Genomic DNA, 26,231 nt, shown 5'->3' with positions numbered 1-26,231 from the left:
CGGCCAATCACACCCCTTCACCATTCTTTACGAGTAAAGAGCACGGTCAGATCGCATCAACACAAAATATATAGAGATTGACAATGTTGTTAATGATGCGGCCTATGTTCACCGTCTGACCGCAAAACGCATCCAGTGTGGAAAATCCTTAAGTCTATTGTGATTTGTTTGTACAGTTTAAAGTAATCTTACAACCGTAAAACACAGTAAACGATCAACCCCAGTTCCCAAAAGACAGGATTACTTAGTTTGGGAACTACCAGTAATCTTCTTCTTCTTATTCGTTACGCTCTTGGCAGAGCGGTCATGGTCACGTTGAAGCGTTGTTCACATCGGTTGTAGAGGCGGATACAACTCTCCGATCTCCCTCCATCTCTCTCTATTGGCAGACTGTCTGGTGCAGTCACATACGCCGTCTCCCACTGCTGCTTTTACTTGTTCGGTCCAGCGCATTGGTGACCTGCCACGCGATCGGGTTCCTTCGACTTTTCCCTGGACGATGGAGTTGTCATCCCGCCTCGAGACATGTCCGAAGTATTGCAGTATGCGCGCGGTAATCTTAAGTTGTTGTAAATCTTTCTGGAATAAATTATTTATTGATTTGTCAACAGGAGTACTGCCAGCGAAACTTCCTGCTCGGCACATACGATGTGCCGCTTACAGCCGTGGGTGCCGTGTGGCTCACAGACGGCGGCCCTTCGAAGCGCCGACGGCTCATGCCCTACGGGGATATGCCGGGCAAAGTCAAGGGGCTGCAGATTGTGTGCAAGGTAACATGTCAAAGAATACTATAGATTTTGAACTTTCGCGTTCTAGTACATTTGTAACTGAAAGCTGGTCTTAACTGGCTTGTAACTACGGCTGTAGCAACACAGCCGAAACGTCTCAGATACTTAATTCAGATAATTTAAAACTGAGAGCTGAGATGGCATGTCTTGTGACCACGGCTGTGCCCAACCGAAACGTCAAGTGCTTATGTACTACAACAAATGTTGCGTGTGAGTCTCGTTGCTCTGAGTTATAAAAGTTAAACAACATGAAATATTTTTAGTAGGTTATGTTATGATTTGATTAAGAATTGAGCTCTAGGTTGGTATGATTGAAAATCAACTATGTATGCTTATTCTCTACTAATCTTTTTGGATTGTAAAAATTGAGGTCTGACTCTGGTGTCAAATTTCATAGCCACCATAATCTCAATCACTCGTCATGTCTTAATCTGATACAATCTTAACTGAAAATAACAATAGCACTCTTCGTCAGTAAATGGGTACTACAATTAAATAACACCAGCGCATTTCCCAACGTTCGGTCCAGTTGTGCGTTTACGGTAATTGTCAACACTTCGCAATAGGTATTTCACACTACCCGAAGACTTTCCATTTATTGAATTCGCATTCGCAATAACCATTCGATATGACTTAATTAAATTATGTTTCTCAGGCATTTCGAAAAAATGGTTCGAGTGTATTTTGGAAATTCCTGGACCTAATTCATTCCAAAATAAAGAGAGTTTTGCCCATGCACAGAATCACACTATCGGATCTGTTTTAAGAAACCAAACAACATAGAAATGCATGTAAACAGACCGTGATTTGTAATATTTTGTTCATTCCTTTTGTGTCACAAGGACGTTTCTTCTTTAAAAGGGTATTTGTGGCTTATAACGTAGGAAGTGATGAGGCCATGCTCCAAAGAATTTAGTACGCTTTATGCCTTATTTAAAACAAACAAAAATATTTGCATTATACATATCGTCTAAATTCTCAGGGTTATTGAGGTGACATTGAAACATTACAACACTTACGTCATACACTTAAAGTCGTATATTTTTGAAGCCTCGATAGCCGAACGGTGAAGGGTTCGGACTGGACGACTCGAATCGTCATCCGAGGAACCCCGATTCGAATTCCGCTGACGCTCGACTATTGTGGTGAGCCCACTCGTGACACAAGCACATGCTTAGTACAAAGGGGTAACGGGAATATAGTTCCAAAATACTGAACCACACTGAACTGTCCTATCCATGACATTGACAGTGGGGCGCCACCGTCAATACCGGATCGCTGGTTCCGATTTTTGTCATGTTGGAAACCATATTGTGNGTTGGAAACCATAGTTGAACCATGGTAGCGCCCCCCTGTCATTGAGTTTGGTGGGACAGTTCAGCGTGGGTCATCTATATTAGTAATTTGTGCAATAAAATAAAATCAAATGACTTTGTAAAGGTATTTTTAACTGGACACTGATTCGTAATCTACGTACGAGTGGTAAACTTCCACAATAAACATTGTACAGACGACTGCACAACAGATTAAACATTTTTTTTGCAAATTCACCTTTATTACAACTGCTTAAAACTTCACAGTGTTAAGCTTTACGTGCCAGCGCCTACACCTAATATTAATCTTCATTTTTTGTTCGGCAGATATTATTAAATCGAGCGTATTAAATCGAGAGATTATCATCTCACATGAATGTATCTTTTAATGTCTAGACATAGAACCAACTCTTGTGAAGTCGAAAGCATATCAAACTATACAGTTTTGTTGCAATATCGCACCTATTCCAAGTACATAAAGTGCCAATGTCAAGCTTGATGTGCTCGCCTGTATGTGTAAACCAGTTGAACAGATAAGTGCGATATTTCGGGCAATCTGGCCGGTATCTAATCACGCTGATTCATCTTCAAACTGGAATGCTCGTGATTTGCTCTGTTTTCGTAAACAACTTTGTTTGTGAGTAGAAATACTAATAAAAATGCGAGAGTTTTCACCAGAACTATTATGAGTAAGTTAGTGTCAAAGAATTTACCGCGCATAAATGATTGATGACTATGATGACACAGTCCAGTCACTTTTAAAGATCGAAATATTCCTGACTGACTCACTAAACCTTCAAATTCCCGAATGATATAAGAGTAATTGACACTAAAACGTAGAAATTGTATGGTACGGTTTAAATACAACTTAACTATACATTTACCGACTACCGATTCTGAGGTCCTGATTAGTGTTCCTTGTTTTGGTCACGAGGTGCCAGACTTAATAACCCTGATTATCCAATAAGAAATAGATCTAGAATGTTTCAGAAGGCGTGCTAAGCCGTCTTGTCGATTGGATCATTAAGTCTGATGCCCGGACTATGGCCTCATTTTTACGACTTACACGTCATTTATAGAACACGATTAAACCTTACACAAGTCTATAATAAAATCAACCATCTCTTTCAGAACATGAAAGTCCTACTCTTCAGCTTCGTCAACTCCCCCATAGACAACGGCCGCAAAGTGGCCATGGCGCTAATGCACCACGCCTTCCCCAAACGGCACGATCTCCTCTTCGCGTACGAGTACAAAGAGCCATATTACCCCACCCTCCCCAACGACTTAAATATGTTCCAAAGACCGAGCGACTGGAAGAGAGAGCTGGAGAGATGTGAATGCGTTCATTGGAGGATTACTTGTATAAATGGGACTTCGGATGCGTTCATGTTGACGGCTGGGGAGACGTTGATAGTGCCCAGTTCGGTTTTAGATTATAACCTCATGGAGACGGCAAGGCATTTTAGGTCGGGCAGAGTGCCCGTTTGGGTTTGGGGAAGGCCCGAGGGTGCAGCGTTGTTACGAAGCGGGGAATTACTGCAGACTGAACAGTCGGCTTCGACGGAGAGCGTGCTTTTGGAACAAGTACGTATTCTATTCGTAGTTTTCTATTTATTTATTCTCACTGGTAGATTTTCTTTTGCTTTTGATTTTTATAACATCGTGACTGTTCATAAAACTGTATACGACTCTGTCGCTGTAATACGGTTTTATGTCAGTTTGTTCTGTGTTAAAATGAGGAGCTCCAAGAAACCTCAAAGCACAAGCTCTAACTTTTTCATAGCCTATTCCCATCGCTGCAACTCCTGTGTAGCCAGGTACCACAGATTGATCGCCAAAAACCCCACCAGTGAAGGCCAAAGTCCACTGATCCAAGTGGAAGGCCTACCTACTTTCGGTCCATAGGTCACACGAGAAGTTTTCGACCTCATAGGCCATCTTTACGAGCTTTGTGCCCCTTTTTCTTTAGTTGTCTTACAGGTCTTCTCATTTCTAATTCGATCGACTTTATTCATAATCTTCCATCCAGGTCAGAAGATCTCACCCGAAGCTGACGCCGCCCTACGTCATATACCTGTGCGGCAACTCGTATTCCAACAACGCGAGCGCCGTGCTGCCCCCATTAGCCACGCTGCAGTCTTCCTACAAGAAACTAGTCGAGTTGTGCACGCCTACAACGCTGTCGGCGTTTTGGGTAAGTGAATGAAATTGTTTACCAATAATGGAGAAGCTCTTGGACATGCAACATTGAACCGCCTCTGTGGTCGACCACCTGCTTCAGACGCAGAGGTTCGATTCCCAGTGGGGCACATTTTTCTGTTTGGTTTGGTTGGTGGTAGGGCTTGTGGGCTCTAAGTCCGCCTGGCTAGCTACCACCATCTTACCTAAGTCTGTCGCCATAACAACAATGCTAACAGCATTGTTTTGTTCCGGCAGTTAGAGGTAAGATAGCCAGTTCGTCTGTGGCTGAGAATTCCGAGTGAAGCTCGCTTCCACTTTCTGCATGATCATCACTTACCATCAGGTGAGATACAAGCCAAGAGCTTACTCGTTGTGGATAAATAAAAATGCATCTCACCTGATGAAAAGATTATAAGGATATCTGAAATCCGAGCCGCAACCAGAAAGGAACTGGCTTTCAAATAATAATTTTCAGACGCCAGTTACATGTTAAGGACAAGGACATAAAATAAGTTGATCGTCTCATGAGTCAAATTTTTTTGTGGTAAAAGCTATAATTTTATACGGTTTTATTGTTTTCCACACTGTCAAAATTAATCCATTTAACAGTAGGGAAAAACTGTTCTTTTTTTAGCCGATCTTTTGGTTAGCATGGAAGATCTCAGTTTCGATTCCCTGTAATTCATTCAAATATTGATACTGCTAAGTTTAAGAATCAATTTCACACGAAATTCCTTCGCAAATAGCAGCAGGATAACGCACTCACTAAGCTCATAATTTCAGCCGTTTTCCACAAATAAATAAAGTAAATACCTCGGGAATAACCGCCGTCGTTTCTCAGAGGAGTGAACACACGCTATACGACCTGACTCATGCCTGCACCGAAATAGTTTACTCAACTGTCGATCATAATGCTTGGTGTTAAGAGCCAACTTGTTGAACCTTGAGGGTAAATTGTTCGTATGATTGCAGCTTTCTGTGTGACCGATACAGATACAATAATAAACATTGCGTAATAGTTACATTGTCACTTGAGTCCTTTTCTTTAGTTGAAAGCGAGAGTTCTTGTGAAGTATTTGTTGATGTAAGGTCAAAGTTTTCGACGGTTTTAAGGAAAATATGTCACGATAATAATGGTTCATTTAATTTTTTACTGCCTTTGCCATTGTTAATTGAGAGATTATGTCATATTAGTCATATAAGAAGTATACTGTGTAAACAAGGCTTACGAGCAATATTTCATAATTATTGTGGTCAGCCAGATAATAATAATGATGCGAGCTTTGTCCCCTTACAGTACAACAATTATTTTTGTATTAGTTAACTTATTATCACACAAAGTGTATGAATGTGACTTATTTACAGACATATCTAAAATAAGCCAACAAGTGTTATGCAAGACCCCAATGACAAATGTACCAGTTATAATAATGTTAGTTCAAGCTTGTTAAATTTGACACTAGATGGCGCTGTCTGGTATTTATTTCGCACATGTTTGCAGATGCAAGACTCGCAATACTACACGTACCTGGAGTCGAGCCGGTGGCTGCGCTACGTGGCCAACTGCCTCGCGTTCGCCAACGACGCGGCTGCGCATCTAGCTGATAATGTCACCACGGTGTTACAAGAAGGTGAGTGAAAGACTTCTATAGTCACGGGATCCAGTGTTTTGTTACATCAAATGCCACAAAACTTCAGTCTTGTTACAGTGGCAGTTCTATTGTGTCACAATTACCTCTCCCGCACCACTACCATTACACTTTATTATCACATTTAACTGTCAATCTGATATGTGGAACCATTTGTAGCTTAACTCATACGTAAGTCCCAAACAGGCTTCCGGCCAAGCTGTGGTTATCTTTTGACTTTGAAGCAAGTCTTGAATTATTTTAAGACCCCGCAGACTAAACAAGACTTGTCCGCCGGTAGTTTAAGGCTGCATTGTATCTATCACTATGAAAATGTGTGAAAGTGCACGATTTGGTATAAGGCCGATTCCTCATAGAAATTAAAAGCCGACCAAACTATCGGTCTATGAAAATCGGCTACGGAGACTCACCCACAACTACGCCAGAAGAAGGGTCATGATGTTTGCGGACATATAATGTAATCGACTGTAGTCTGGTCCGTGAGCACGTAGAATTTTGTCCAATGACCCCTAGCTACCCATCCTTATCGCTCCCGCGTAATTATGTTGCTATCGCGCTCGCACACTCACTGCGGGTGCCAGTCGCACAGTCGCGACAGCAATATAATTACGCGCGAGCGATAAGGATGGGTAGCTAGAGGTCATTGGACAAAATTCTACGTGCTCACGGACCGGGCTTTAGTCTATGGGGAATCTCACCCACCACTACGCCTGAAGGAGGGTTATGTTTGTTGACATATTATTATAATGTAAAATAATGCAATCTGCAGGCGACGGCGTGGACTACTGCGCGGTGGTGTCGTGCCTGACGCAGCTGCTGCTGGACCCGCACTGCCGCAGCATCGCCGGCTTCCAGTCGCTCGTGCAGAAGGAATGGCTCGCGCTCGGACACCCCTTCTGCGACAGGTAACACGAGACCCGCGACGCGTGTGCGTTGATAAGCTGATTGTTTTAACGCGATCATCTAACGCCGTATAGTGAGTGCGTACTGCAAGGTCTGCGAGTGGAAACTAACACCCGTATTCACAAACGATTCTTGCTTAAGTGAAGCAGCAAATCGAACGCACAGCGTTAAATAGAGCTCTGTGATTAGTTCGTGTGTCACCCTGTGCGTGCACGCGCACTGTGAGACCTCATAGTAATGTTTGTGAATGCGTAAATGACCTGATGATGACTTCTTGATTGTTAGTGTAAGGAGGCGTGGTCCTGATAAAGCGCCGCCTCAAAAAACCAACTCCAAAAAAGAAGATCGAGTTGTTTTATCGCAGAACATGACATGATGAATTCCTTCCCAGACTGATAACTGACTGACTGAGACTGTTATGTAAGAGTGGGATCTCTCCACTCAAGTTACATAGTACTCAAAAGCAGATCCCAATCATATTTCTGTTTAATATAAGATTTTAAACTTTCGCGTTTCCATTTCAACTAAAATAGTAAGACACGGGTCTTAACGCGCCTTTTAAGAATGAGTTACATTATGTACTCACGGCTTGACGTTTCGGCTGCGATGCTGCAGCCGTGGTCACAAGCAGACTGGCATATTTCTGTTTTTTGCTGATCGAGATACTGAACATTTTTTTCTCCCCAGGCTCGGGCTCCCTCGTCCCGGCAGTCCCAAAGAGAGCAAAGAAACCAGCGCGGCGCAGACTGCCCCAGTATTCCTTCTGTTCCTGGACTGCGTGTGGCAGCTGACGCAACAGTTTCCAGCAGCCTTCGCCTTCAGCGAGACGTATCTGACCACGCTGTGGGATTGCGTGCATAATCATCTGTTTGACACGTTCCTGTTTAACTGCCCGAGGGATAGGGAGCTGGCTGTTGGCAAGGTAGGTTTAAGTAATGATAGGTTTTGTGAGCACAGGCACAGAATAAATAATAGTAGTACCTACAGAAGGATTACTCCGCAAGACGATTTAAATAAATGCGAGTCTTGCTACCACGCGATACAATGGAATTCAGCTCGCACAGCACTACGTACTTACAATTTTATTCACCTACAAGTTTTGTCTCTTTCTATCGCGTGTCTCTGAACTCTTCTTACGCTGTTAGGGTTGCTATGCTGTCTAGTGAAAAAATAGAATTAATCTACTTAGGTATTTGTAATTAGGTACGTATGTAGGTAAATATTAGTGTTATTTTACCTTTGTAAAAATAACATTTTAAATATACCTACTTAGGATAAAAAAGTACTTATTTTAATACAATGTCTTAATTCATACCTATTTTAACACAAGACAAATAAATTAAACATACCTACTATCACAGAAGAAAGAATGACATCATACCTACCTACTTACTACGCGAACACAAAACGGCTACATCCTAGAACTAAAATCATATTTGTATTTGGCTTTGCACAAACTTAATCTAATGTTACTCGCTGTACTTTGGCAACAATTTATTTTTTACTGAATATTGTTGGGGTACCTACGCATTATGGTAAAAGAACTAGCTTGTCGTAATTTGGTGTATCGATGTTACTCTTCCGTTCCATTTACCTACACGGAAAGGTAATACCTAGTAAATATTTTATCGATAAAATTCTTAAAACATCATAAATTGTATGCAAAAGAAATTATTTATTAAAGGCAAAACACCAAGTCCCGACAGGCGCGCTTGTGACACTCGACTGATATAATACCCGCCGGCGGGGCGCTTCGCTGTAGGTAATTATCGGATGTACCGCGCGGAGTGAGCCAGGCCTGGCACAGGTTATGGTTTTAGTAGCACAGGTTACGTTTTTAGTAGCACAAGTTACGTTTTTTATGAGCAGATGTTATGACGTTTTTTTAAAGCCTGGTCCGTGAGCACGTAGAATTTTACAAGCTACCCATCCTTATCGCTCGCGCGTAATTATGTTGCTGTCGCGCTCGCACACTCACTGCGGGCGCGCGTCGCACAGTCGCGACAGCAATATAATTACGCGCGAGCGATAAGGATGGGTAGCTTGGGGTCATTGGATAAAATTCTACGTGCTCACGGACCAGGCTTTAGATGGCATTATATCGGTAAATCAGGCTGTTATGCCTTTGCAAATGCTATACAAAAAACAATTTAAACTGCCTACATCCAAAACTATCCGAAACTTTTGAATCGGTTACAGATATCCATAAAATCCCTAATATAAACGTAACATCTGAATAATACGAGCATTTGTCATTACAGAGCCTGATCCAGCGGCCGGTGTGGGACTGGGGCGAGCAGTTTTCGGACGCGGACCGCGCGTTATTCCACAACCCGCTGTATGGAGTGTCTTCGCTTGCTGCGCCCGCGCACAGGATGGCTGGTGAGTGCTGTTGCTATTGATATACCTACTTGTTTTATTTATTTTATTGAAAGACTTCGCGGTAGGTTTTTTTTATAATGCAAATAAAACTTGGTATTTTGTAACTTTTAATAATTAGTAATTTGTGTATTCCCCCTTATTAATAAAAAAGTTACACCCTAGTGGAACTTTGTTTTAAAGTGACATTTACATACTAAACGTCACTTTAAGTATAATGTAATTTTTTTTATTATAAGAGGGTTAGTGCTTGGTTAAATGTATTTAGATTCATCAGTAGAGTCCATCGAGCCCACGTTTCTCGGATTTCGAATCGGCCAATGCGACACCGACGCTGTTGCGCTATATCTCCTTGGATTTAACCAGCCTGTTTCGTATATTTGTATTATCACATTCTAATGGCGTATCCACAATTCCACACGGCCGTGCATCTTTTACTGACAAGGCTGTCTGAAAGTCTGAGGCAAAACCGGCGACGTGTGGATATGCCATAAGCAGTGTGAACAAGAAACATGAAGGCACTTTGACATCGCAGGCCGCTACCAACCGGGCGACATGGAAAGCATTGGGGGAGGCCTATGTTCAGCAGTGGACAATTTATGGCTGAAATGATGATGATGATGATGATTTTGACATCGTATAATTGATTTTTTTTAAATTTATTTTGTGCACATAGACCGACGACCTGATAAAGGTAGCGGGAAGGCGCTGGATGCAGGCCGCTACCAACCGTGCGATGTGGAAGTCATTGCCTATGTTCAGCAGTGGACGTCCTATGGCTGAAATGATGATGATGATGATTCATTCGTTTTGTGACGTCATATCTTGTTTATTTTACAGGTGCATCGCCGCCGTCGCGGCTAGACAGGTTAGAGCCTTGCTGCTGCGTGGCGGGCGTGGAGCTGTGGGCCGTGTGCTACGAGCGCTGGCTCGCGCCGCTTGACGTGCCCGGACAGGGCGCCGTGCAGGCGCACGTCAGGCACGCCAGCACACGCCACCAGGTATGGGACATAAGAATAAGAATACATATAGGGGACATGATAAACCAGGGGGGACAACTGCTCAAAACATGGGACATGTGCTCTTTCATAGGGGACAACTGCTCAAATTCAGGGGACACGTGCTCAAAACAGGGGACACGTGCACTTTCATTGCGGACAACTGCTCAAATTCAGGGGACACGTGCGCTTACTCAGGGGCAACTGCTCAAAACAGGGGACACGTGCACTTTAATAGGGGACAACTGCTCAAACCAGGGCACACGTGCACTTTCATAGGGGACAATTACACGCAGCGCACTTATTCAGGGGACAAGTACTCACGCACAGGGGACGTGGTCAAACCAGGGGACACGTGCACTTTCATAGGGGACACGTGCGCTTACACAGGGGACAACTGCTCAAACCAGGGGACACGTGCACTTTCATTGGGGACACGTGCGCTTACACAGGGGACAACTGCTCAAACCAGGGGACACGTGCTCAAACCAGGGGACACGTGCTCAAACCAGGGGACACGTGCACTTTCATAGGGGACGCTAGAGCCTTGCTGCTGCGTGGCGGGCGTGGAGCTGTGGGCGGTGTGCTACGAGCGCTGGCTCGCGCCGCTAGACGTGCCCGGCCAGGGCGCCGTGCAGGCGCACGTCAGGCACGCCAGCACACGCCACCAGGTACAGGGGACATGACATACCAGGGGGGACATGTGGTCCAANAAGCTATATTGGATAGACTATAACTCCATAAAAGACTAAGATCGAGTTGACTTTTATCGCAGCACATGACATGATGATGAATTCCTTCTCAGACTAATAACTGACTGACTTAGACTACTAGGTATGTAAGAGAGGTCTTCCGACTGAAGTTACATAGTTCTCAAAAGCAGATCCCAATCATATTTCTGTTTTTTGCAAATGGAGATACTGAACATTTTTTTCTCCCCAGGCTCGGGCTCCCTCGTCCCGGCAGTCCCAAAGAGAGCAAAGAAACCAGCGCGGCGCAGACGGCTCCAGTATTCCTTCTGTTCCTGGACTGCGTGTGGCAGCTGACGCAACAGTTTCCAGCAGCCTTCGCCTTCAGCGAGACGTATCTGACCACGCTGTGGGATTGCGTGCATAATCATCTGTTTGACACGTTCCTGTTTAACTGCCCGAGGGATAGGGAGCTGGCTGTTGGAAAGGTAAGCTTTAGTAATGTTGCGTTTTTATGAGCACAGGTTGTTTTTAGTAGCACAAGTTACGTTTTTAGTGGCACAGGTTACGTTTTTAGTGGGCACAGGTTACCTTTACAGGGTGTTAGGTAAATGGGTATATGAGCCGACACTAGCCCATGTTAACATGGTCACATAAATGGTATGGTGAAGTCAGAAAATTTATATCTTCATTTTAATTATTTAAATTTTCATACAAATCGGGTTTTATAAAATTTATTTTGTATGAAAATTAAAAAAATTAAAATCATGATATCAAATTTCTGACTTCACCATACCATTTATATGACCATGTTAACATGGGCTAGTGTCGGCTCATATACCCATTTACCTAACACCCTGTATAAAAGCACATATTTAGGAATCATCATTATAATACATCTTTAATGAAATCACTAATTACTAAAAAGTTAATGTGCAAACGGTACAAAATCAAAAACAACAAATATTAACCACATATAAGGCTAAAACACGTCCACTGCTAGACAAAAGCCTCAAGATTTTCACAACGACCAATACTGTGTTGCCCACATCCAAGTGCTTCCTACCCACACCATATCGTCCTCCCACTTAGTGGGAGGCCTACCCACACTACGTCTTCCGGCCCGAGGTCGCCACTACAGAACTTCTGTCCCATGTCCATCGGTTTTATGAACTATGTGCCCCGCTCACTGCCACTCTTCAATATAAACGTAACATCTAATAAATACATAATGTATTAATATGTTAATATACGCGTGGTAAGTAACTTGCTTCTAAATGTATTGCAACTTCCTGCTTTATTTTTATTTTTAAACCGACAGACAGTGGTGACTGAGTTTGTTGCGGCGCTTCTCAGCACTTGCCAAATGTTTGTCTCGAAGCGCTGGTAGGCTGGCTCCTTAAGAGCATTTGACGATTTGTAAGTACTAATTTAATTAGTCTACAAAAATAAAGATAATTTTGACTTGACGTTTACAGAGCCTGATCCAGCGGCCGGTGTGGGACTGGGGCGAGCAGTTTTCGGACGCGGACCGCGCGCTATTCCACAACCCGCTGTATGGAGTGTCTTCGCTAGCTGCGCCCGCGCACAGGATGGCTGGTGAGTGCTGTTGCTATTGATATACCCGTTTTATTTATAGTTGTTGAAGGACTTCGCGGTAGGTTTTTTTATAATGCAAAAAAAACGGTTTAAATTGTTAACTTTTTTTAATAATTAGTAATTTGTGTATTCCCACTTATTAATAGGGTTAAGAGGGTTAGACGTAAATATGTTCATCAGTAGAGTCCATCGAGCCCACGTTTCTCGGATCTCGAATCTGCCAATGCGACACCGACGCTGTTGCGCTATATCTCCTTGGATTTAACCAGCCTGTTTCGTATATTTGAATCACACTCTAATGGTGTATCCACATATCGGCCGTTCATCTTTTACTGACAAGGCAGTCTGAAAGCCGGGGGCAAACCCGGCGACATGTGTGGATGTGCCATAAGCAGTGTGAACAAGAAACATGTAGGCACTTTGACATCGCAGGCCGCTACCAACCGGGCAACATGGAAAGCATTGGGGGAGGCCTATGTTCAGCAGTGGACAATTTATGGCTGAAATGATGATGATGATGATTTTGACATCGTATAATTGATTTTTTTTTTAATTTAGTTTGTGACATCATATCTTGTTCATTTTACAGGTGCGTCACCGCCGTCGAGGCTGGATCGACTAGAGCCTTGCTGCTGCGTAGCGGGCGTGGAGCTGTGGGCTGTGTGCTACGAGCGCTGGCTCGCGCCGCTAGACGTGCCCGGCCAGGGCGCCGTGCAAGCGCACGTGAGGCACGCCAGCACACGCCACCAGGTATGATGACTGGGGACATGACATACCAGGGGGGACACGTGCTCAAAGCAGGGGACACGTGCACTTTCATAGGGGACAACTGCTCAAATTCAGGGGACACGTGCGCTTACACAGGGGACAACTGCTCAAACCAGGGGACAACTGCTCAAAACAGGGGACATGTGCACTTTTATAGGGAACAACTGCTCAAACCAAGGGACATGTGCACTTTCATAGGGGACAATTACACGCAGCGCACTTATTCAGGGGACAAGTACTCACGCACAGGGGATACGTGCTCAAACCAGGGGACACGTGCTCAAACCAGGGGACACGTGCACTTTCATAGGGGACGCTAGAGCCTTGCTGCTGCGTGGCGGGCGTGGAGCTGTGGGCTGTGTGCTACGAGCGCTGGCTCGCGCCGCTCGACGTGCCCGGCCAGGGCGCCGTGCAGGCGCACGTGAGGCACGCCAGCACACGCCACCAGGTACAGGGGACAGGGGACATGACAAACCAGGGGGGACGCGTGCTCAAAACAGGGGACACGTGCTCATACCAGGGGACACGTGCACTTTCATAGGGGACAACTGCTCAAACCAGGGGACACGTGCACTTTCATAGGGGACAATTACACGCAGCGCACTTATTCAGGGGACAAGTACTCACGCAAAGGGGACATGTGGACAAACCAGGGGACACGTGCACTTTCATAGGGGACGCTAGAGCCTTGCTGCTGCGTGGCGGGCGTGGAGCTGTGGGCCGTGTGCTACGAGCGCTGGCTCGCGCCGCTCGACGTGCCCGGCCAGGGCGCCGTGCAAGCGCACGTCAGGCACGCCAGCACACGCCACCAGGTATGGGACATGACACGCCAAAGGGGACATGTGGTCAAAACAGGGGGGACAAGTGCACTTTCATAGGGGACAACTGCTAAAATTCAGGCGACATGTGCGCTTACACAGGGGGCAACTGCTCAAACCAGGGGACACGTGCGCTTAACAGGGGACACGTGCTCAAACCAGGGGACAACTGCTCAAACCAGGGGACACGTGCACTTTCATAGGGGACAATTACACGCAGCGCACTTATTCAGGGGACAAGTACTCACGCACAGGGGACATGTGGTCAAACCAGGGGACACGTGCACTTTCATAGGGGACAACTCCTCAAACCAGGGGACACGTGCGCTTACGCAGGGGACAACTGCTCAAAACAGGGGACACGTGCACTTTCATAGGGGACAATTACACGCAGCGCACTTATTCAGGGGACAAGTACTCACGCACAGGGGACACCTGGTCAAACCAGGGGACAAGTGCACTTTCATAGGGGACGTTAGAGCCTTGCTGCTGCGTGGCGGGCGTGGAGCTGTGGGCTGTGTGCTACGAGCGCTGGCTCGCGCCGCTCGAGGTGCCCGGCCAGGGCGCCGTGCAAGCGCACGTGAGGCACGCCAGCACACGCCACCAGGTATGGGACATATAGGGGACATGTGGTCAAAACAGGGGACACGTGCACTTTCATAGGGGACGCTAGAGCCTTGCTGCTGCGTGGCGGGCGTGGAGCTGTGGGCCGTGTGCTACGAGCGCTGGCTCGCGCCGCTCGACGTGCCCGGCCAGGGCGCCGTGCAGGCGCACGTCAGGCACGCCAGCACACGCCACCAGGTACAGGGGACATGACACGCCAGAGGGGACATGTGGTCCAAACAGGGGACACGTGCACTTTCATAGGGGACAACTGCTTAAATTCAGGGGACACGTGCTCAAAACAGGGGACACGTGCACTTTCATAGGGGACAACTGCTCAAACCAGGGGACACGTGCACTTTAATAGGGGACAACTGCTCAAACCAGGGGACACGTGCACTTTCATAGGGGACAATTACACGCAGCGCACTTATTCAGGGGACAAGTACTCACGCACAGGGGACATGTGGTCAAACCAGGGGACACGTGCACTTTCATAGGGGACGCTAGAGCCTTGCTGCTGCGTGGCGGGCGTGGAGCTGTGGGCTGTATGCTACGAGCGCTGGCTCGCGCCGCTCGACGTGCCCGGCCAGGGCGCCGTGCAGGCGCACGTGAGGCACGCCAGCACACGCCACCAGGTATGGGACATATAGGGGACATGATAAACCAGGGGGGACAACTGCTCAAACCAGGGGACAAGTGCACTTTCATAGAGGACAACTGCTCAAATTCAGGGGACACATGTTCGAATGCAGGGGACAACTGCTCAAACCAGGGGACACGTGCACTTTCATAGGGGACAACTGCTCAAAACAAAGGACACGTGCACTTTCATAGGGGACAACTGCTCAAACCAGGGGACATGTGCACTTTCGTAGGGGACAACTGCTCAAAAATAATTTAAAAAAACTCAATCTCAACATTTATTTTTGCAAATAGGCTTTTAAAAAGTACTTTTACACGTCCCAGTATTAACCCTACCACTGCTTCGGGACAATAAATGGGCCAGTGCTGAGAAGATTCAAAATGCAAATGCAAATTCAGGGGTCACATGCGCTTACACAGGGGACAAATACACATCCACAGGGCTTGAAAGTAAACATAAACAGAGAACACAATATACTGACCATAGCTGGACACAAAAGCGTTAGTTAATGAAGTTAATACTATTATTTCAAATTCAAATAGTTTATTCAATACATAGGCCCTTTCCAGGGCACTTATACCCGTCCCAAATATAGCTTGCCCTACCACCACTTCGGGACAACATATGGGCTGGTGCTGAGAAGAAGTGGTGAAGAAACTCAGTCACCTTCTGACATTAACTAACTGACACAAGTATAACTTTGTCCCCAGATCAACCAGCTAACCGAGAAGCTGAACTCCCTCTCGATCCTCAACAACAGACAGTCCGTCTCCGAAGAGGCGGCGCCGTCGCCTCCTCCGCTAGTGCCACGATTCTTTCCCTTCAGCGTGGGGCGCTCCGCCCTGCCTGCCGCGCCGCCAGCTTCTGCCTTCGACGCGGGACAACTGTTGGACTCGCAGTCGCTGCTTAACGCGCCCGATTAACATGTAAAGGGAGGTGAGATGATAAACCAATGGCGGTTTGACGGGTGGGAGTAGCTTGACTAGAAATAGAAATAAAAAGTATTTATTGACATGAACACAGGAAATTACAAATGAACAAAGATAGGTGGGATTAAATGCCTTAATTTGAGTTCTGAAAATATTAGCTGTCTTAAATTGATCAGTTGTTGTTTTTTGATCAGTTCCAAAAATGTTAACTGCGAGTAAGTCATAATAATGTCTTGAGCAAAATGGATGGCAAATAGGAAATATTTGGTTTGGTTAGGTTTAATTTTCACCGGCCAAACTTAGTAGCACTTTCATGCTATATTTTGTCTGCTGAAACACTATAGATAGACTAGCAATTGACTGATTCATACATTAACGAGTGAATAGTTCCAGAAATATTAGTGATATTACATTTCTGGAGTCGATTTGCTATCAAGTACGTAGTTGACATTTTTGGAACTCTATTATCTTGCGATAGTTAGGTAACTAATTTTGGAAATTTTAATCCGTGGTCAAGTTCTAACTTTCACCAGCCAAATCAAGTACTAGTATTTTCGTCACGATGCTAAATAACTTTAGTTGTGATTTCGTCATAAACTGTTTCGATGTATAAATCTTTTAAACGATTATGTTGTGCTCTTTTAGTTAGGTCTTCTCTAGCTAGATAAAGTACTGGCGACACAATATGCGTTCAGTGAGATACGTGAATGGCTTACACGCCATTCAATATTACGTAAATGTATCAACATTTTACTTAACGGGCCTACGGGAGCTCCTTGCGACACACCCTATTAGTTGTCCCGTTATTAAAAAGCGAAATACTTCCATTTTAAACTATAAAAGATGTTTTCCTGCTTGATAATTATACATATTAGTATTTGACTATACATCGCGAATAATTGGCCGTGCACTAGTTAATGCATTTTCAGTTTTGTAAGATTTTTATGAATAATTCAGTCTTTCTGAAAACATTTTCACATTATATTTATGTAAAAAATAGCCTTTATTTATAAGATGTACATATATTAGAGATAGAATTTGCTTGATTGTAAAAGGAACATTTTAAATAGTAAGTTATTTTTAGTAAGTTATATTTAAAAGGAATTGATTCAATATATTCCGTAGAACAAAGTAGTGATATTTTTTTATAAATATGTATGTATTGTAAATTCTATGAAAATAGTACATGGTGTAACCATTTATTTTTTCTAAGACGGAGTAAATTATTTTTTAAATCGAAGTATTATTTTAACAATTGAAGGTATTTCTAAAAGCCATTCCAGTAGAAAGTAAAAATGATTTGAAAGAAAATTTAATAAATATTGCGTATTTGAATGAGCTATAATTTAATTAGTAGAAAAACCTTCCTTAAGCATGTGTAATGTAAATCTGAATACCTAGTTACCAATACGGTAATAATGTTTGTGTGTGTACTAAAATTTATGGTCATAATTTACTCCACGTAGCTTATGATATGACATACGACCACATAGAATCATAGGCGGTATACCATGTAATTGATCCCAATCTATTCTGTTACCACTACTTCTAATGTTGTATTTATTTCGTCTGTACAGATACCAAAATCAGTAAGTTATTTTAATTGTTGTTGTAAATATGGCAGCTCCCAGTTATTCACGTTTTATTGTTCTTCGTAACTGATATTTATGCAGATTTTAGCACCATTTTGTATTCCATATCGCGTCGTTTATATTGCAATGCAAATAGTTTATATCTTTGTTTTATAACTTCAAGTTATTGCGTGTCTTGGAACACGAGGACTGATAAAATAAAGATAAGTGGGTGTAAAAAGTTTTCATTAGTAAAGTAGAACTACATTTTTCGTCTACTTCGGTTTGTTGAGCTTCCTCTCCACGGTATGAGCTACACATTACTCCATGATCTACTTAAAAAATTTCATGTTGGCACAAATAGCGTGTTGACGATTATTTGGTTCAGGATTTTATTTTCAAGAATTGTAATCGTTATTGCCTTAGTGTGACTGAGAAACTAGTAAATTAGGTAGTTTTTTCCTGACTAAGATTGTAACTAAATTCCGCATGCCGATATTTAGACTAAATCTGCCTAAAGTACATGCAGTAATTTCTTCCAGTCTTGATCTTGGTTGTATTTTCTCTAATCTAGAAGTTTGTTTAGACAAATATTTTACCTAGCGAGATAAAATGCCCCAAACCAGAAGCTAACCATTGTCGTACTAAAGTATTAAACCACTCATTTATTTTAACTCGCCCAATAAGTTTCGATATAAATATCCTCCAACTACCCGCCATTGGACGAATTGAAATAAGTGAGTGAATTGTTGACTTGTTACGTTTAGTGTATAGTGTAATATTGTAAGAGTAAGTCAATTGTAATTATTATATTGGTTTAATAATAATTTTACGAACTGTTATATGATTAATATATACAAGCGAAGGTATGCTTTTGTGACTAATATCGTTTGTCTCAGCCATGGTAATTTGTCGTGCCATCCCATTGAATAGGATGTCGGTTATGTCCAGTCTAGGATCCCAGTGTTAATGGCGTAGTCCCCGTTCCAACATACGTAGCGTCTCAATGCCTGTTGTTAAGTGTACCTGACAACGTGAAATGCAAAATGTTCAAACATGAGAAATAAATGCGGTATTATTGAAACATGTCTTTTATTTCTCTTTGCTGTACAGCTCCTTGGCACGTCCACGTCACTACACATCAACGATACATTCCACTATCCACTACGCATTCAATAATCTGCACAAACATTTATAGATAAATTATTTACATTTACAAAAATCAGGTACATTTGGGGCGCAGCTTACATTATTGAATAGTGAATCACATTAACAAGATTTCAGGAGTCTGTTAAATACGTGTTTCTTACTTTGGAAACAACTCCGGGCTTTTGCCACAAGCAAAATCGTCTTCCTTTCAATAATATTGCACATCATTTGATGCCTTCTAGCATTCTTCTCATTGTATCTCTTTCTTGCACAAAAAATTAAACTATCTAAGAATATAGTGACCGTCTTTTAGGCAAATAAGTAGATAACCGTTCTAGAATCTACTTGCTTTTCTCGGAGCTTTTGTTTTCATTTGACCTGATCTTCCTAATCCTGTCGAAGTGTGTCTTGGCGATTCGCAGCCGGTTCAGCAGCATCGTCCGCTCCCAGCTCCAAGTTGACCAACGCTGTGAAAAACATAATGATTGTCTAGTGATGTTATTGAAATAGAAAGAAGGGAAAATTAGTTTTCGACTTTGCCTTTCACCTCTATTTTACTTTTTATCCAAGTGACCTATGGATGAGGAGACACATCAGAAATAACATAACGTTCAAATAGTGAAAGGTGCTTGTAATTTTTTGATAAAATATGTTACAAAAACATAAAAATAAAAAATTTCTCAATACTCACTTTATAGCCAATCGATTTCAAAAAACTAAATAAATAATACAATTCGAATTATTTATAGTAATTTAAAGGGAGAAAGAAAAATACATGTTAACATACCACAATCGCATTTAATTCATGCACTGAATAAATAAAACTAACAATTCCTCGTTCACAGAACAAAATTGCGCTACTTTATCAGGCAAAACATTTGACAGTCACAAACTGCCTCAAACTAATTTCACTAACACCACTAAATGCTTTGGATATGTTACAGTGCACATGACTACAATAGTGTAATGTATCTTGAGCAAATTTGCAAAGCGGTGCTTATTCTGAGATACAGTATATAGGTAATTTTAGACAATGCAGTACTTAATATTTATGGTCCATTCTTCAGAATGGCCCATGACCATGAAGTTCTAATGACAAGATTCGATATGACGGACTTACAAAGGGCTCGGCGTCTCTCGCATGAACATTTTATTATATCTCAGAATTGACACCTTAAATCTATTATGTTATAAACATAAATTCACCATAGGATTTTTGGTCATTATCATTACAGGAACCACAAATCTAAATCTAGTCACCAAAAAGCTGCGATGAACCTACCCTAGACTAGCTGTTGTAACAATAAATAATCTGGTATATAATTTGGTCAACTTTATTAAAATCACATTTAAAATGTATATTGAAGTCCACTTTGAAATTGAAATTCTAAATCAAATGAGAAGATTGTTGGCCAAGGTAATTTATCAACAATCAAAAGCATAATAAACATGATCATGGTAACGAATACACAATGATTACAACAGAAAACAATCATTTCGATGCGGTATATAAATGCAATAACAGTATTTGTTTAACAATAACATTATATCTATTACAATTACAACAGTTCAGTAAACTCACAGTCATTTCGAGGCGTAAACAAACCTGAAGTTGCCTAACATCTACCCTAACGTTATGTCTTCGGTGTTCTGGCGCGCGCATTCGAGCTAGTCAAGCACCAGCGTCAGTTGTCGTCCTCCTCATTCTCAAACATCTCGTTGTAATCCCCGGAATGTTCGAAATCTTTCAAGTCCTGGACAGAGAAACGTCCATGAGTCTTGTTGAGAATGAATAAGAATACAACAGTGTTCAACCAAAATATCCACGATTTGTGCACATTTTTTTGCTTGATATAGGAAAGTTAAAATATTTGGTTAATGATAAATTTTAGTTTTAGTCATTTCATGTTATTAATACAATAAAAACATGAAAATTAGCAGACATAATGGTTGAATAGTGATATTACATGTTAGCTACATTATTGCATAACACATTTTCAACATGCAAGCAAAAGATATAAAATACAGCAGACAAAACAAAGCCAGGCATATTAAATAAAAGCTTTAGAAGGTAGTTATTTTCAGGGTAACCGCCCGATAATGGCCGCACAACAAACGTACACCGCCGCCTATAAGAAGCGTCGGGCCGGCAACGTCGCATCTCTCTCCATAGTAACGGGCGGCCTTGCGTTGAGCGTAAATAGTGCTAGCGACGCGTGTGTCCAAATATTACCAATTTTGGGATGATATTTTGAGTAGCTTAATTTAACTTTTTTTTTTTGCATAAATAGGATTAGTATCAATAACTCATTACCCAGAATTTTTTTTTTCGGTGATAAAAATTTAGTGGTGTATATAATTTTATTGTAATCGATGTGGTGACTAAACATGTAAGCGCTTTGGGTTTTCTGTAAGCTTATTATGTTGCTCATTAAATAAATAACCAATTAAACATGCAAAAAAAAAATACAAGGCGTATTTGAAGAAACATATTATGGTACTTTAATTCTCTCTTTGCCTTCAATCACAGAAATGTTAATTTCAAATAAGCCCAGAATTCACACCATCAAGTTAACAGTTAGAAGCCAAAACAGAAATGTGCAATAAAATCATTAAAAGTTAAAAGAGTAAACATGCAAAATACAAAGGTGACATAACTCAAAAAGATTTTCAGTCACTCACTTGGAACATGCCATTTGCCACTGCATAACCAGTCATAGCAATGGCAGCGAAGAGAGCTGCCAAGACCTTGTTCCTAGTTTGGTTAGGGAAGTTTGCTGCCTCTCTCTCCGATTGTGTACCCGTTGAATGTTTCTTGTTTTGCTTGTTGTATTCTGGAAGTTTTATACATCATTATTTTAATGTGGAAATAATTTCCGCATCAATTTTATTTTATAACTAACTGACACATGGCGAACTTCGTGCTGCCAATAAAAATTCCATAGCCTATGTTTATCAGGGATAGTGTAGCATTCTAATGGTAAAATAATTAAAAAATCGATCCAGGAGTTTCGGAGCCAATTCAATACATACAAACATCCTATTTTATAATATTACATTTTAAAACTACGTACCATCTGTAACATGCCTGAAGTTTTTCTGGTTGATCCTTGCAACAAACCGAGACAGGTTAGCTATGCCTTTTACATGGTTCGACAGTGATGAGTTGGGGAAAGGAGCTTTAACTAATGGAGCTAAGTAAGCAAACACCGTTGCGTCAAATGACGAAGGCCTGTTACCAAAGAAATATTCGCTTTCTCCGAGACGGTCTGACAATGTTTTAAGGCACTTTTCTGCTTCGTTGTAAATCTGAAAATATTAAGACAATTTTGAGCTTAAGAATCATTTGAACAAACAGAATAATTTCAATAAAGTTTATATTTTAGACAAGCATGATACTTACAGTCTTTTCTATTTCTTTTAAGTCCGTATGCTCTCCATATAATGCATCTATCATTTCTTTGGCAGCATTCTGATACCGTGAAGGGTAATAAAAGTTAAATGGAATCCTCAGGGCTTTAGCGTATGTGGGACGTGTGAGTTCACCATAGTTCTTCTCGTCTACCCACCAGGCATACATGTACGCAGGGTACAGCTTATCTCGGAGGTACTGAGTAAATGCACTAGCCTCTGCTGCTTGCTTTGTGTTTAAGTGGACATCTGTGCTATAATGCTGTAAGATTTTGATAGCTATTTAATATTCAACTCTTACTAATTGTTAATTTAAGCTAATATTTATTGTTACGGCTTTCGTAGTACCAGGATTAAACTTTGTATAAATTGAATTACAATACAATACTCACCAAGGACTTCAAATGTTCCACAACTTCTTCAAAGTTAGTAAGAACTTTACGTCCATCTCTCATGACTGGTAAACGCCCTTTTGGGGTGAAGAACGGATTATTCGCTTCGCGGACTCGCACTGGTACTCCAATAAATTTCATGTAAGTCTGCAAAATGTTTAGAAAACCCAAAATTATTAAAACCATTCACAGGAGCCGGTTGACAATAATACGCTAGGTTATGTAAACTTCTTACCAAAACCTTGAGGCATTCCAAATCAATGGATGCTAATCCCCATTCTCCTCGCCAAATATCAAGCTCTATGCTAGTCATTGTTTAAAATTGTATCTAAATTATTTAAAAGAAAGCTCTCATTTCATAATTTTATCCACAAGATTTATGATCAAGGATCGAAATCGAATTTGACAATTTTGATTTTGACATATGTTTTTGACAACTAAGAATGGGAAAGTTGTGGGAAAAGTCTATGATTTTAACTAGTGAGAGAAACAAAAAGGGTGAAAATTTTTAAATCTCCCTACTGACTGCAACGCACACAAATATCGGGATCGTAATGTAATCGTCCCACCTACGCGCCTTGGCACCATGAAGCTAAAGATAAAAATGGAGGGCAGAGTTGGAACAAAAACTTGAGTCAAATACCTACTTATATCTATCTCGCTCTCTGCGGCCCTACCTCTCTTTTTAGTGTGAACTGTAGTATTGCTATCTTCTGATTTAAATCTCCTTGTAAATTCTTCGAAATAGCCAATTCACTAACCAAATCAGAAGTTAAACAAATAAATAATTAATATTTGAAACTAAGATTACCTAGTTAAATAAAAAATCGGGTATTTCGCCAAAAATGGTCAATTTTGCCTAATTTCCTTGGTACGAAATATATTTTTGTTTTTGACTATTTTTAGTTTCCCATTGTATTCANTCTGCCTAGGCTACAATTAACAAGACATTGCTATGAAGATCATTTCGATGTAGGTACACGCAGTACCTACCTGTTATTTAGATTTTTTGAGTTAAACCTACGTACCTACCTATCTATTCGCCGTTCCCATGGGCGGGCCAGCTGCTGCAGGAAAGGACAGCTGCTGCAGGAAAGGACAGCTGCTCCCTCCCTCCTGGAAATCTATTTAATCTTAGCCTAGAAGCTGGGTATGACTCCCCCGCCCCCCTCCTCTCCCCAGGTCATAAGCTAGGCATGACTTCCCCCTCGGCCAGAAGTNGCTCTTAACAGACGCCAAACCAGAAATGTGCAAAATCTTTAAAAGTCAAAAGAGTGAACATGCAAAATACAAAGGTGACATAACTCAAAAAGATTTTCAGTCACTCACTTGGAACATGCCATTGGCCACGGCATAACCAGTCATAGCAATGGCAGCGAAGAGAGCTGCCAAGACCTTGTTCCTAGTTTGGTTAGGGAAGTTCGCTGCCTCTCTCTCCGATTGTGTGCCCGTTGAATGTTTCTTGTTTTGCTTGTTATATTCTGCAAGTTTTATACATTATTATTGTAATGTGGAATTCATAATTTTTGCCTCAATTTTATTTTATAATTAACTGACACATGGCGAACTTCATGCTGCCAATAAAAATTCCATAGCCTATGTTTATCAGGGATAATGTAGGATTCTAATGGAGAAAGAATTTATCTAACCGGTCCATACTTTCGGAGCAAATTCAATATAAATAAACAAACTGTCAAATATTTCCTATTTACAATGTCACATTTTAAAACTACGTACCATCTGTAACATGCCTGAAGTTTTTCTGATTGATCCTTGCAACAAACCGAGACAGGTTAGCTATGCCTTTTACATGGTTCGACAGTGATGAGTTGGGGAAAGGAGCTTTAACTAATGGAGCTAAGTAAGCGAACACCGTTGCGTCAAATGAAGAAGGCCTGTTACCAAAGAAATATTCACTTTCTCCGAGACGGTCTGACAATGTTTTAAGGCACTTTTCTGCTTCGTTGTAAATCTGAAAATATTAAGACAATTTTGAGCTTAAGAATCATTTGAACAAACAGAATAATTTCAATAAAGTTTATATTTTAGACAAGCATGATACTTACAGTCTTTTCTATTTCTTTTAAGTCCGTATGCTCTCCATATAATGCATCTATCATTTCTTTGGCTGCATTCTGATACCGCGAAGGGTAATAAAAGTTAAATGGAATCCTCAGGGCTTTAGCGTATGTGGGACGTGTGAGTTCACCATAGTTCTTCTCGTCTACCCACCAGGCATACATGTACGCAGGGTACAGCTTATCTCGGAGGTACTGAGTAAATGCACTAGCCTCTGCTGCTTGCTTTGTGTTTAAGTGAACATCTGTGCTATAATGCTGTAAGATTTTGATAGCTATTTACTATTCAACTCTTACTAATTGTTAATTTAATTTAATATTTATTGTTACGGCTTTCGTAGTACCAGGATTAAACTTTGTATAAATTGAATTACAAATACAATACTCACCAAGGACTTCAAATGTTCCACAACTTCTTCAAAGTTAGTAAGAACTTTACGTCCATCTCTCATGACTGGTAAACGCCCTTTTGGGGTGAAGAACGGATTATTCGCTTCGCGGACTCGCACTGGTACTCCAATAAATTTCATGTAAGTCTGCAAAATGTTTTGAAAACCCAAAATTAATAAAACCATTCACAGGAGCCGGTTGACAATAATACGCTAGGTTATGTAAACTTCTTACCAAAACCTTGAGGCATTCCAAATCAATGGATGCTAATCCCCATTCTCCTCGCCAAATATCAAGCTCTATGCTAGTCATTGTTTAAAATTGTATCTAAATTATTTAAAAGAAAGCTCTCATTTCATAATTTTATCCACAAGATTGATGATCAAGGATCGAAATCGAATTTGACAATTTTGATTTTGACATATGTTTTTGACAACTAAGAATGGGAAAGTTGTGGGAAAAGTCTATGTTTAACTAGTGAAAGAATCAAAAAGGGTGAAAATTTTTAAATCTCCCTACTGACTGCAACGCACACAAATATCGGGATCGTAATGTAATCGTCCCACCTAGGCACCTACGCGCCTTGGCACAAAGCACAGAGCCCCGATTACGGTATTTTTTTGGATCGGAGATGTTAAAATGACCGTAATCGAGGCCCAGAGCACTAGCACAAAGTACAAACTCACGAACCGCGCTGCATGGGATCAACTAACTTACAGGAAGAAACTAATTTAATTTTAAAAAATAAAGCAAAAAAAGGAATGGAATAAAGCAAAAGAAGGAGAGGAATTGCAAAGTTATAGACATTTTTTAACTTTTATTCGATTTTGAATGAACATTTATATCGCCACGTCGGTCGCGGCGTCGTTGGTGGTTCAATGTGCATTTTGGCTGCCATTTTCCGATCGAATCGAATTACTGGAGACGCGGCGACTGACATTAGCGAAAACTTCCTATTGGTTTGCGATGGCATT

At 41.7% G+C, this 26,231-nt stretch overlaps 2 protein-coding genes across 8 annotated transcripts in view; one reads left to right on the top strand and one right to left on the bottom strand.

Moving 5' to 3' along the window:
• The window catches only part of LOC114360354 (myotubularin-related protein 10-B), a 31,037-nt gene extending 12,116 nt beyond the window's left edge, over nt 1–18,921 (top strand). The window contains exons 5-12 of one of the 4 annotated variants that reach the window (XM_028315068.1): nt 3,233–3,688; nt 4,134–4,298; nt 5,787–5,916; nt 6,704–6,839; nt 7,525–7,759; nt 9,099–9,219; nt 10,057–10,217; nt 16,048–18,921. In XM_028315068.1, coding sequence (XP_028170869.1) covers nt 3,233–3,688; nt 4,134–4,298; nt 5,787–5,916; nt 6,704–6,839; nt 7,525–7,759; nt 9,099–9,219; nt 10,057–10,217; nt 16,048–16,260 — 1,617 coding nt within the window. In that variant the 3' untranslated portion in view covers nt 16,261–18,921. Of the gene's footprint in view, nt 1–611; nt 771–3,232; nt 3,689–4,133; nt 4,299–5,786; nt 5,917–6,703; nt 6,840–7,524; nt 7,760–9,098; nt 9,220–10,056; nt 10,567–16,047 lie in introns of those variants that run through there. The other 3 variants (XM_028315060.1, XM_028315054.1, XM_028315046.1) reach the window with 3 other exon arrangements.
• A 5-nt stretch (nt 18,922–18,926) lies between these two features.
• Nucleotides 18,927–25,765, bottom strand: LOC114360374 (metaxin-1). 4 transcript variants are annotated; one of them, XM_028315088.1, is made up of 6 exons: nt 25,492–25,765; nt 25,257–25,403; nt 24,856–25,125; nt 24,527–24,761; nt 24,119–24,270; nt 18,927–19,453 (listed from the first exon to the last, which is right to left on the bottom strand). In XM_028315088.1, the coding sequence occupies exons 1-6, from the start codon at nt 25,567–25,569 to the stop codon at nt 19,328–19,330; spliced, it is 1,008 nt and encodes a 335-aa protein (XP_028170889.1). In that variant the 5' UTR covers nt 25,570–25,765; the 3' UTR covers nt 18,927–19,327. The 4 variants fall into 4 exon arrangements, with proteins under 4 accessions (XP_028170889.1, XP_028170881.1, XP_028170907.1 ...); XM_028315080.1 differs by lacking the exons at nt 24,119–24,270; nt 24,527–24,761; nt 24,856–25,125; nt 25,257–25,403; nt 25,492–25,765 and adding exons at nt 21,669–21,820; nt 22,061–22,295; nt 22,390–22,659; nt 22,790–22,936; nt 23,025–23,186 and having other exon boundaries at nt 18,932–19,453; XM_028315106.1 differs by lacking the exon at nt 18,927–19,453 and adding an exon at nt 19,765–20,740 and having other exon boundaries at nt 25,492–25,752.
• Nucleotides 25,766–26,231: the final 466 nt, after the last annotated feature.

This window comes from Ostrinia furnacalis, unplaced genomic scaffold, assembly GCF_004193835.3.
Source record: "Ostrinia furnacalis isolate ACB-3 unplaced genomic scaffold, ASM419383v2 OfSCF0322, whole genome shotgun sequence".
NCBI classification, from domain to species: domain Eukaryota; kingdom Metazoa; phylum Arthropoda; class Insecta; order Lepidoptera; family Crambidae; genus Ostrinia; species Ostrinia furnacalis.
This window is presented reverse-complemented; position numbering and strand designations above follow the sequence as displayed.

Excerpts from the sequence above, each read along its gene's own strand:
- LOC114360374 (XM_028315088.1), bottom strand. The coding sequence starts at position 25,569 with ATGACTAGCATAGAGCTTGATATTTGGCGAGGAGAATGGGGATTAGCA. Across the intron at positions 25,404-25,491 it reads TGGAATGCCTCAAGGTTTTG|ACTTACATGAAATTTATTGG; the intron begins GTAAGAAGTTTA and ends AACATTTTGCAG. Across the intron at positions 24,762-24,855 it reads TAAAAGAAATAGAAAAGACT|ATTTACAACGAAGCAGAAAA; the intron begins GTAAGTATCATG and ends TAATATTTTCAG.